This window comes from Drosophila busckii, chromosome 3R, assembly GCF_011750605.1.
Source record: "Drosophila busckii strain San Diego stock center, stock number 13000-0081.31 chromosome 3R, ASM1175060v1, whole genome shotgun sequence".
In the NCBI taxonomy this organism is placed as follows: domain Eukaryota; kingdom Metazoa; phylum Arthropoda; class Insecta; order Diptera; family Drosophilidae; genus Drosophila; species Drosophila busckii.
The window spans coordinates 579194-592113 of record NC_046607.1 but is presented as its reverse complement, the minus strand read 5'-3'; the positions used below and the strand labels follow the sequence as shown (position 1 = coordinate 592113).

The 12920-nt window shown below is 37.4% G+C and overlaps 2 protein-coding genes across 3 annotated transcripts; one reads left to right on the top strand and one right to left on the bottom strand.

Annotated features, from left to right (window-relative positions):
• Positions 1-225: 225 nt before the first annotated feature.
• On the bottom strand, positions 226-3005 carry LOC108603692 (ATP synthase lipid-binding protein, mitochondrial). The gene is made up of 4 exons (XM_017992715.2): positions 2914-3005; positions 2244-2357; positions 1308-1512; positions 226-646 (listed from the first exon to the last, which is right to left on the bottom strand). The coding sequence occupies exons 2-4, from the start codon at positions 2289-2291 to the stop codon at positions 483-485; spliced, it is 417 nt and encodes a 138-aa protein (XP_017848204.1). The 5' UTR covers positions 2292-2357; positions 2914-3005; the 3' UTR covers positions 226-482.
• A 791-nt stretch (positions 3006-3796) lies between these two features.
• LOC108604162 (myosin-G heavy chain) lies at positions 3797-12713 on the top strand. 2 transcript variants are annotated; one of them, XM_017993493.2, is made up of 7 exons: positions 3797-3884; positions 3979-4404; positions 7686-7946; positions 8022-8130; positions 8190-8327; positions 8396-8862; positions 10611-12713. In XM_017993493.2, exons 2-7 carry the CDS (start codon positions 4305-4307, stop codon positions 11036-11038), a joined length of 1503 nt encoding a protein of 500 aa, XP_017848982.1. In that variant the 5' UTR covers positions 3797-3884; positions 3979-4304; the 3' UTR covers positions 11039-12713. The 2 variants fall into 2 exon arrangements, with proteins under 2 accessions (XP_017848982.1, XP_017848981.1); XM_017993492.2 differs by lacking the exon at positions 10611-12713 and having other exon boundaries at positions 8396-10201.
• The last annotated feature ends 207 nt before the right edge of the window (positions 12714-12920 follow it).

Here is a 12920-nt window from a genome sequence, read left to right as displayed (position 1 = left end):
TTACTTTAAATTGTTTACAACATAAGCTTTTGCTTGTCTGTTTTCTGCACTGCTCTTGCCACTTTAGTCGAATTTTTCCAATGTATTTTTTATTATTTATAAGCATTATGTCGTTTTTTAAACTTAAATCAAAGAGTGCTCCTTCCTAATGCACGATGTTGATGCACTACCTTTCTATAGGCGATTTCTACAGGTTCGAATGTTTTTTAAAAACAAAATTACATATATTATGTTGTTGTTATTTTATAATTAGATAGTACACAGGATGTTGTTTTTGTTGCTATCAATCAATTATCATTAATAATCGAAAAACGAACGTTGGTGTTGGTTGTTGTTTGTTGTTTCTTCTATATACTTTTGCTTTCTCTCGTTGTCGCTGCTGCCGTTGAATGCTTGCTTGCAAATTGGATGGAGTTCCAAGCGCACACACACACACACACCGCATACAATGACACGAAACAAGGACGAGCGTAGCGGAGCGCTTAGAAGGCGAACAGCAACAGGAAGGCCATCATAAGACAGAACAGACCCATAGCCTCAGACAGAGCGAAACCCAAGATGGCGTACGAGAACAGCTGCTGTTTCAACGATGGGTTTCTGGCATAACCAATGATGAGGGAACCGAACACTGTTCCGATACCAGCACCTGTTGTATTGGTTGCCATTGTTAAGGATCAAGAAATAAATAAAAAGTTAATGATTAATTTACGGTTCGCAACGTGAAAATAAAATGTTTGTTAATAAACAACGGCTTTAAGCCATTGTAAGTGCCCAAAGCCCATTAGCTATCGTCATTGGGCACAGGAAAATTGACATGAATTCTTAGGCCAAGTTTACTTGGTGTCTGATTTCTCAGTCAGTCACAGATTAGTCTGAATTGAGTTCTGCACGCCCACACAAGGTGTGCGTCTGCAGCAAGCACATCGCACTAAAATTGCTGGCCACGAAAGGTTTCAATACAACAAGGCGGCGGTCACAATGACGGCAACGACCAAGTTGCAGTATTTCTGGTACTTTCGCCTTGTGATTACACAAGTTTCCTGCTAGGAAATAAAACTCCGTTACACACAGACGTCTTTCGTTGGCTGCATGTTGTTACAACAACAAATAGAGTTTTGGCCAATTCTCAGACCTTCCCGAGGCTTGTTAGAGAGTAATTAGATACTCGTTATGTGTGCCCCAGATGCTAGATTGTAACTGACTGTTGATCACAGAGCTAACCAGATAGACTCTTTCAAATTCATGTTTGCAATATAACGGAACTTGACGGATGTAATACAACAATGGTGAAGTAAACCAATACTAACCGGAACCAGCGACACCGACTGTTGCAGCACCAGCACCAATGAATTTGGCAGCCGAATCAATGTCACGCGTGACTGGCGAGGTCTGGAATGACCTGATCTGTGGCAGTAATGCTACGGGGGTTGTGTTCTGAGCGGCCAAGGTTTGGCTCTGGCTGATGACGGCGCTGCTCAATGGTCGCAAGTATTGCTTGGAGTTGGCGAGGATCTGCAAATGAAGGTTTTTTTTATTTATCAATATATTATGCAACTTCATTGAATGCTTTAAGATTTGTCTGCGAGATGAGATAATTTGTTGTATTCGGCTTTTCATGAAGATTGACATTTGCAGCAATTGCCAAGTTATGCAATGTGTTGAGCAACTTGGCTCTTAGATATATTTTGTAGTTATTATTCGATAGCCCGAAAAATTAAAAAAAATATATATATACATATGTATATATATATTAAAATAAATATGTATTATAAAAGTTAGTTATCAATATTAAAATACATCAATTAAATAGGCATGTATATATGTGTATGAACACACACTGGCTTGGAAAGCTTTCACCGGTTCTAACCTCAACAGCAGGCAGCAGCAGTAAAGCTCTTGCTTGTTATACAATTCTATGATAAGCTTTAATTATCTTTTAAATAAATATGGAAAGTAAATAAAAAAGACTTGGTCTAAACCTTTAAATTGATTTGCAATTGCGTTAAAAAGAGCAATTAAAGCTAACCAATACATAACCTCAACGTTAGGCTGCAACTTATGTAACTGTGTGTGTTTTCCATTGGAATTCCAAGTCACCACACATTGGGTTGCAAGCATATGTATTTTTTTTATATTAAAGGTAATGAAAATCGATGCCGTTAAAACAATTATGTAATTATTGGCACAGACACAAATCTATTTCATCTCACATAAAGAACAACAAACAATTGATATGTACTTACTGCGGTCCTGGCAACGGGGGCAATGCGAGAGACTGTCGACACGAACATTTTTAGTTGATTTTTATTTGGATAATTCGCACAAAGACGACAAATTTGAAGCTAGCGCTCGGAGCTCTGCAAAAGATTTAGATGAAGATGTTGTATAAATGTTTTAAACTTGGATATTTGTGTGCTCCAAATGCCGCCTATCCGACTGCAAGTTGCGGTTGGGTTACGTAACAGTGAAAATTTGCCTGTGCACGCGGATTGAAATAAATTGACACAAAGCTAATAAATCAAGAAAATTCGTATTACATTTCACTTATTTTCTTTGGGAAACACTCAGAATCTTTGAATCGTCGAATTTTTCAAGTGACGCAACGACTCTTGCATACGCACACCAAAGCACTTCAACACTGACAGTTCTATTGGCACGGCTGTGTGACATATGTGTGTGCATGTGTGAGTGCGCAAAAGATGGCTGACATTGTTACACGTTTAAGAAAAATGAAACTTATCACATATGCATTTGGTCACACTTTATCACTTGCAATTGCATTTTAATTTTTGTATTCGAAAAAATTATATTTCAAGCATGGGGTCACTGATTATTCAACCAGCAGCAGCATGGCGGCGGAGGCGTGGGGAGCTGTAAAATTTTGCTTTCGGCATAAGATCACCGTGAACTCACTTCGAACAAACCCTTAACAACAGTGGAACCGTATTGAACGCAAATTCTTGCTTTACCCTACAATCGCTGTGCAAAAGTTGATTTCGTGGTGAATTGGAAATCCCTTGGAAATCTGCGCGCGCACGTTTGCTTTCCGATTACTATTAATCGAGCGATTTTTACTGAACTCACTTTGGCGCGTTACATACAATTCATTTTCAAAGAATACTTTGCATTCCCTCTTTAGAGTTAACATAGAATTGATAATTATTAAATTTACCAGCCATTATGTAAGTTCTGCATACACGTAAACGATAAATAATACTCATTCTTATACTCAGTTAAAATAAAAATAAATTTAAACAAATAGTCTGTTATAAGTTTTCTTGTCCAATAAGTCAATAAAGAGTCAACAAACTTCTATACATTAATATGTATATCGGTTGAGCTTTCACCTTTTCCATCTTGAAAGCAAGCCTGATTTGAGGTGAACTGGAAATTAGCCTGGAAAACGATGCCGGTCTATCTTTTTATCACGGTCAAACTACATACTGATAATGATTTAAATACATTTATCAAATTATATTGAGGATCTTCAATACTTTCGCAAGCCATCGTTTATCTAAATTTACAGATTGTTTGAAATTGCTTTGTGCAACTAATATGTGTTGGACAATCTTGGCGCCTAAATTTGAATATCTTTTAGTTGATGAGATCAATTGAAAAAATTTAATCCTGTTTTTCAAATGTACCTTATGTTCACTTTTGCAATTAAGTTTAGATTTAATAGAAATAAATGTAAGTACATTTTCATTGAGAAAAATATATCATAGTCAGTTTTACAAAACAAAGTCTATCGATCCATCGATATTTGCTAAACAGCCCTAGCAAGTGCACCCAGCCCTGGTTCACATACAGCCACGCGTCGTTGTCGTTTGGTGTATGCTATATTTTTGGCTATTCTAACCGCATCTCAACAGAAACAGGATGTTGTAAGTTATAAATGTTCTACTATAGCTATTTCAAATCGATTTTGCAATAGCAACTAACTCCAAGTGCTCGTATTTCTCGTTTGTGCCATTGCAGCCCTCAATTGCATAACAGCGTTTCTGCATGAGTGTGTGTGTGTGCGCTTGGTGTGCCAGGGAGGAATCACAACAATTAAAATATGTTCAAACAAACAACTCTTGGCTGGCAACAATATAATTAAGCAAACAACAATTTAAAAGCTGGCTGTCAGTTGCATTTGCGCTGCAGTAAATAATTATTAGCTGAAAGGATTTGTGAAAAATTGTTTGTCTGCCGACTATCTAAGTTATCGATAGTTAAGAAACGCGATAGTTTCCCTACCAACAGTATTCGTACGAACAATTTTACATAACCCTCAGTCATATAGTCGTACGTCGAGTGATATGGCCGTGTTTCTGATCAACATCTGCAAATTCAATGGATGTTCAAAGACCTTTCAGAGTCTAAGCGACTTAATATCACACATTGAGGACACACATATAGGTAAGTGGTAACGACAGTAGACTGCTGACTAAAAACAAGTGTATAAGTGTTAAATTATCAATGGCAAACAACATTAATGAGTCGCGTGATTTCGGGGCGGCATCTCGCACTGTGTTTTGTTTATTTTATTTATAACGCGCTGAATGGTTAGTATATGCGTACGTGCGTGTGTGTGAGTGCAATATGCTTGTTAATACTACTATGTATTGCGCGGCAAGTGTATTAATATCAAAGTGTGCCATGGAAAATCAATATGGCCAGGCCTTAAATACGCACGCACGTTTCAATTGAAGCAAGCCAGCGGGCATTCACAATAGGCTACAAGCCAAGCTGAATTACCTGTGCTCACATACACACGCACACTCACACACAGAGCCGCGAGTCCATTCGTGGCATGTACAGCATTCATTCTACGCCATTACATACACACATGTGTACACACATATATGTACAGATACATACATACAAACATACACATGTATTTATGATGCCTTAGACCGGCAAATTACATAGGAGTGAGCGAGAGCGCGATTGCGTGGCAATAAAAACAAAACAACAGCAAGCTAAAAAAGCCGGTGATACATTAAATACAATAAAGAAAAACTATACAAACCAACGACAACGCTGGCTCAAGTGTTTATGTGTGCGTGACTGTTTGTGTGAGAGTGCGCCAGTATTGGTGAGTCGCCAGCACAGCACCCAGCGACAGCATCTGTACCCGGCAAGGGCAAGTGAGCGCCTTTTTTTCTTTTGACCTGTCTGCTTGGCTTGTTCTTGCGCTTGGGTTTGAAACGGGCTGCTTGCAGGTGCAGCTGCTGCTTTATTTGATAGATGCGCGCGTATTATTGATGCTCATACATCCGTCTAGTTGTACTCTCAAAGCTGTTTGTAAATTTAAATGCACGTGCTAGAGACCTAAGTGCGTGTTCAATTAATATTCAAGTTATGCAGGAGTGAGAATACTGCGAGCCAATTTTAGCCGCTTGCCCCGGATACAACAACAACCAACAACAGAGCTCTCACATATTGGGGGGTGGAAAATCAATAGCGCTAAGCTTAGTGCTGCCACTTGGCGCTGGTGGTGGTTGTGGTGTTGCTGGTGGTGGTGGTGGTGACTTCAAAGCGTTTGTTTGCTTTACATTTTAGGGTTGCTCAGCTGACTGTTACAGTTGCTGATGTGATAACAGGGTAATAGTATATGTATATACAGTTAAAGTTACATAAGAGCAGCGCACACATTTTAGATTGTATATATTATCTAACAGGACTTGCGCTGTTTGCGCATTCAGTTGTATATAATACAAAAGTATACGTGTATGTATGTGTAGAATAAACTGCTATTGGCCCAGTTGCCTGGATATTGTCTCTTTGCTTATCACGGGCTGTGGGTTGAAAAGGCTGCAGTTGCTCCAGAGGACCTTCAAGTTTGTCCTCTGCACAGTTGCCAGGCACCTGTTGTGTACTTAAACATATGTACATACATACATACAGATATAGACATACAGATATACATATTTATATTTATACAAGCGAGTGTAATTTAATATGCTGCCATTTCAATATTGGGTATTGGTTATTAATACAATTGTTGACATTTGTAGGGCGTCTACTTTTTAACAGTCAATGACACTTGCAATTTTATCAAATTTCGTTGAATGTAAAAAACAAACATTGCTTGCATATGTACCATATATCTTATATGTGCGCTGGAAAGTTTCATTTTGCCCAAAAGCAAATATACAACAGCTGTACTTTCATATTAACTTGAACACATACATGCAGTTGTATGTGTGTGTGTGTAATTATTATCTGCTACAAAAATTCTGCAACAAGTGAATGACTCAGTGACAACGCAAAAGCAATAAGAATAACAGGAATATCAACAACAGCAGCAGCGTTTATTTTGTTTTTAAAATATGTGAATGTATACACACACACAGGCGCACACGCACAAATACATTTAGCTATAGATCGAATGTGTAGCTAAACAAATGCGTTGCCGCCAGACGTTTTTGATAAACATACAATAGCTTAGTATGTATGTAGGTGTTTGTATGTATGTATGGATGTACTTGTCACCTAGCCTAGACATGTGAGAGAAACAAGAACTGCAACGAATGCTTGAGGTTATCAACTAAAGCAAACAACAACAACAATGCATAATTATAATATATACAAGGCATAGTAGAGTATAAATATATGCAAACAGTATAAATATAAACATTCGTTCGTAAGAAATGACGTCTTTAGCAGTTTGATATACAAATTTATGATTAGGTTGGCAGCCGAAAATAAATGTTAGTTGCTAAATTGTAAACGCAACACTTAAAAAGTATATCTATTGCTAGTACGTGAAATTATGTACAAATCTAAAAGTGTACATACCCTTTTATGTGTCATCGATTGCAGCGCACGTAGTCATCATAAAAACAAAAACAAATAGACGCTGATAAGGCATTGCAGACATATGTACATATATACATCTGTGTGTATTTTGCTAATTTGCAGCAAATGATTTTTAATCATATCAAGCATATGTTTAAAGGATGACGATGACATAAACACAGGGTGTCTCATGAACAGCGCGCTCTAAAAAGGTTAGGTTAACTCATGTACACACACACACACACACACACTTGAGCAATCACCTGTGCATGTAAGCTAAACAAATTAAAGCGCGTACACTACACGATAAGATAATCAAAACCATGTGCTTTGACTTATGCGCTCGCTGCAGCCCACATTTTTATTTTTGGGCACGCCCCTATACAATGTTTGTACGTACTATATGCATTAACGTAATTACATGCATATGCATGTGCGTGTGTGTGAATTTGTAAATCATAAGACCCACATGAAATTGTGCCGGCAATTGCATTTATGAACGCTGAAGGGCAGTTGAATAAATATTTAAAAATATAAATTTGTATTCATATGCATACATTTATTTATGTTTATTTGTATCTACATATGTATGTATATGCACCTGATATTTAAAGCAAATCAAACAGAAAACATTTATTGATATTAATTTCTCTTTACTTAAGGTTTTTGTTCTCTTATTTTATTTTAATAAAATAATACCATTCGAACTGGTTTTTGAAATACAAAAATATATACATATTTACGTTTAAAGCAATTCCTTAACGCAAATAAATAATTTATAGCTCTGAGGTGCAGGTTTTATTTTACTTTTCTATGTGCCCGCATTTAGTAAAAAAAAAATTAACCTGCATTTGCTTTGTTTAACTTAATTATGCATTGTTGACTCATTTGTACAGACTATGATCCAAAGGTGGTTGAGCAAAAAGAGCTGGCGCAACCTTCGTGCCTGCCGCTCAGCTATGTGTTGCGCTTTATCTCAGAGGATGCGCGCAAGGAGGCTCCCACATTTTTGTCAAACAGTAGCAATAGCAACACTAATAGCATCACCAACAATGGCAACAATGGGAATACAGGCAATGCGGAGCTCAAACGCAAGTTGGCCATCAAGCATCATAGCTACAGCATATCATCCTCCAATCGCAGCAATACGCCCACAGGTGAGTTTAACTTGGTAGAATCTTGCACTCTATATGCTAACCTTATTTTGTTTATTGACAACTTGTGCGTGGCAGGCAGCGAAATGGACGAGGATGAAATGGTCGTAACTGAATCCGAGGACAGCAATGACTCTTGGACCACCGAGGAGTTCAGTTCGGAGTTTATTATGCGATATGGTAGCAGGTGCGTTCTGGGTTAGAATAATTTTTGGACAAAATTATAATAATGTGTTGCATACGCAGGCATTCTGGAGGCGGCAGCAATGGCACGCCGGGCAATGAGAAACCTTTCGCCTGCCCCGTTCCTGGTTGCAAGAAGCGTTATAAAAATGTGAACGGCATCAAGTATCATTCGAAAAATGGCCACAAAAAGGACGGAAGGTGATTAGTGACAGTCGAAAGAGTAAAACATCCAATAGACTAACTAACTTGCTTTTTGCTTGCTACAGAGTGCGCAAGGGATACAAGTGTCATTGTGGCAAGAGCTACAAAACTGCACAGGGCCTGAAAAACCATGCGCTAATCACACACAACTCACATCCAGAGAGTGTGCTAACCCCGCAGCAGGCCATGAAAGCTGCTGTTGATGCCATAGCTGTAAACAGTTGTGGTGTGATTAACAACAACAGCAGCTGTGCTGGTAATGGGGGCTTGATGCAGCGCAGCAACTCTCCATCGCAATCGCTGGGCTCACTCAGCCCCTCCAGCAGCAACATGTCGAGCGGCACTAGCAACAGTTTGTCTAGCAGTGCTGCCACTGCCAGCAACATGTTGCAACAGCTAAGCAATGCCAACATTGTGACTGTAACTAATGTGGCACCTCAACAGCAACCGACGCAACAGCAGCAAATGAGCATCAGCACACATGCGCAAACCGTAGCAACAGCAGCCACACCAATAACAACAACAACAACAGGTAACAGCAACAACAGTTTAATGCGCAGCACACTCGGTTTAGTATCCATTAAAGCCAACCACAATAATAATAATAATGTCACCACTGTGGCTGGCGTTGGCAACAATACAAAATCCGTTAGCAATTTAATAGCTGCCAATGCAACGGCCAATAAAATACTCAAATTGGCCACCAATGTGGCCAACGGCATGGATATCACTCAACAGCAGCCCAAGGCAATCCACAGCAGCAATGGCACCCATATGACAAGTGCAAATGCCGCTGGCAACTGCAACAACAATAACAGCAGCACGCCCACTAAAATTACGCTGCCGAATTTAGTTAACCTTGGCATACTGACGCCGGCCACCTCGCCCACCAAAAACACGCAGACATTGACTTTCACCACCACCACGACTAACAATCAGCAGCAACATCAACAACAACAGGCCTTGGTGGCCTCGCTCACGACCAACTTGCTGCAGCAGCAACAAAAGTTGCCCAAGGGCAACATATTGTTGGTGCAGGAACCAACTACAGTTGGACCACAACTATTACAGTCTGCGCCGCAGCAACAACAACTTCAACAGCAGCAGCAACATGTGCTGCCCATAAGTCCCACTAGCAGCATTGGTGGCAACAGCAGTAAGAGCAGCTCGCCCACGCCACCACAACAGCAGCAACAACACAGAAGTTCAGCTAAACAAAAGCAAGTGCAGGCTTTGGTCAACAGCATGCCTGTCACATCCGGCATGGAACTTATGGAAACAGATGAAGTTCCGCTCATTACAACAGATTGTCTTACGACAACTGCAAATGCCACTGTTGATGGCAAGGAGATGCCCTCTTCCATAGCAGCAGCTGTCACTTCGGGTACCATCACTGTAGCGGCCATTGAAGTTGTTGGCGCTGGTGTTGTCAACACTGAAACGTAGCCTATACTTAAAACGCTTCTCTTGCGCCGTAAATGCGCAACCGCCAGCTCTAACTGAGCCTAGGCAACAGACAACAGCTTTTGTATACGAACAACAATAACAACAACAACAAGAACTATGGAAACACAGACACACAATATTCTAACATTCAAACTTTACTATACGCTGTAATTTAACTGAACTTTCGCTTAATCTTTTAACTTGAGTTTATGTTTAAGAGCTGCTTGCAAAGGCGGCAAAGTCACTCACCAAAACCCATTGGAAAACTTATGTAGACTGCTTAATATTTTGCTTAACACATTTTAAACTTTGTATTATGGTAACATGATTCGCATAGATAGTGCAATATGATTTTGTATACAACTTTTTTTAGTTACAGATTAACGGCTGATCTCTCCTTTTAATTTAATTAATTTTAGCTATTGCCCAAACAAAACAAAAAAAAAAAACGAACAATTGTAATTATAACGCAAATCTCTTTAATTGATTTTTGATCTAACAAACTTTTATTGTCAGAGGCATACAAAAGTAAAAGTATTATCTATGTTTTAAGCATTAGCAAAATGAATTTCAAATATCTATAAATAATTTTATGTAAAAGTACTTTTACCTATAATATAAAATATATATTAAATGTATTTTAATGCTTAAGCATTTTTAGACTTAATGAAGGTCTCTATATTCCTGACACACACATCAAACCCACACGATTTATTTCCCAATCTTTTCACGCTAGTGGAAACAAAAGTATCTTTTTGCAAATTTTTCCGTTTTTATTTATTTTTTATTTTATGTTTTCGTTACTTCTTTTCCTTTTCTCTCTACCTATTGCAGAAACCTCTTACTCCTGCTCACACAACAAGCACAACAACAACAACAACAACAACAGCAGCAGCAACGAAAACTGCAAACAAAGTTCGACAACACCAACTGCCGCTAAATATACCAGGCCCACAGCAGCCGCGTTAGCAGCTTCAACTCCAACCCCAGCGCCAAGCAAAAGTGCAACAACAACGCCGATGCAAATATCGCCCACTTTTATAGAGCACAAGTATTCGGCGCTGGCCATTAAGGAGAAATTCTTTTCAAATTTGCGCACCTCGCGAGCAGCAACAGCAACGCCAAACGATGCATCAACTGGCGTTGTGGATGCAACGAGCCCCAATGCTGGCAACATGTTGCGCGCTGTTGCTGTGGGTCAAATGTGCGCGCTGCAGAATGAGCACATACATCAAAATCTCTACAAGAAAACAATCAATTGAGACATAAGAAGGCACACGTTTGTCTGTGCCGCATTCAAGTTGGCTGTGATGCAAGTATGTTTATGTATGATGCACTCGAGAATGGCGGAGCAAGAGGATTCATCAATAAGGCAGAAGAAATATAGGCTGAGCAAGGACGAAAAAGTAGTTCATTTAAATTATTTACAAACAAATATAAATATAACAATAAAAATCATTCATTACGCAAAAATATCATAGTGAAAGAAAAGCATAAAGAGCAAGCATACACACAATTTATCTCAAGAAACAGAAAATACTTGTCCCATTTGGCAGCGAAGAAAAAAAGCACACAAAATTAGTGGATAACAAAACAAACAAAAAAAGAGAATTCATTAACATTTAGTAAATAAATTTTTGAAGATGTATCTTCAACTAGTCATTATTGTAGTTAAATTAAATATTTTAATTTACATGCACAGCAAAATTATCTGCCAGACAAAGATTTTTAAAAACCTTGGCCAAGAACTCTGGAAATTGCCTGCACAAAATATTGGAATCGTTATATGTATGAAAATATCATGTGCTTCGCCAATTAGCTAAATTTTTTCAATTGACATAAAGTTGAATTGGCCTGCAACTTTATGTACAAATATTATAATCGGTATGCAAGCTAGCTGTAAATTATAAAATGCAAAAAGAAAAATTTAAAAAAAAAAACTTCTTTATATTTATGTATGTGTGGAACCGAAAGAATACAAATGTTTAAGCTATAGGGCTTTAACGAATTTCCTCTTAGAACCCATAATAACTCTATGGTAGTTATAGTATTATATGGTTAATTGCAAATAATTCGATGCGTCTATGTTTAATTTATGTGTGTCTATATGTACGTTTTCTGATCGTCCTTAAAAATAATAAATTTAATAATTAATTAGCTATATGTTCTATTTGTATGAAAAGAGTCATAATCGAAGTATTTAATGCATAGAAAACAAAAGCAAAAACATAAAATAACCTTACGTTAATGACTAGGATATATCGACACATTGGCAGCGAGCTAAATCGCCCACCACAAAATATAAACAAAAACACTGTAATTGGGTTCCTTTTGTATTATGTATCCTTATTAATGCATAACATTGAAATGAGAAATGAAACTAAACAGAAAGCAGAACAAAACAATTGAAATTTTACATAAATATTTACATAAACTTATATACATACATATTATTAGTATACCAAATGCCGCCAACCGCCAAACAAATTTTGAAGCGCATTTGCAGACGCTCAGCGTCTTAAATTAGTATAACGTACATATAACTAAGTATAAATAAATATTAACTTTAATGTGCGCCCTTAAAAAACAAAAACCTAAAAAAAAATGTTTAACAACGCACGCATACGTGGCTGCAACTAACCGCAATAGTACTACAATATCTGCTTCGGCACTCCGAAGTTTTTATTCTTGCAGATCAATTGTTTATTGCTCAATAGTTGTCCGTAATGTTTATGAATAATTTTAATTGAATGTGCATGAAAATTAAGAAAGAACTTAGATTCTGCTAGAGTAAAAATAAATGAAAAACAATAATATGAAACTTTTGCGAGAACTTTGAAATCTAACGCGAACCCTCTAATGAAAACAATAAATTGAATATACCTATTTCTATAATTGAATGTATTTCATCTTATATAAGACTGCTGTTATTATTAATATTCGTAAATATATTATATTATATAATACACAAAAAAAAGAACAAAATATAAATAAATATAAAATAAGCTTACCATGAGTGAATAGTTTAATGTTATCATATAATACCTTATAAAACGATATAAATATATATATAATATATATATATATATATATATATATACGACTAATGTAATTTACTGAAATTCATATTATATATATAATTAT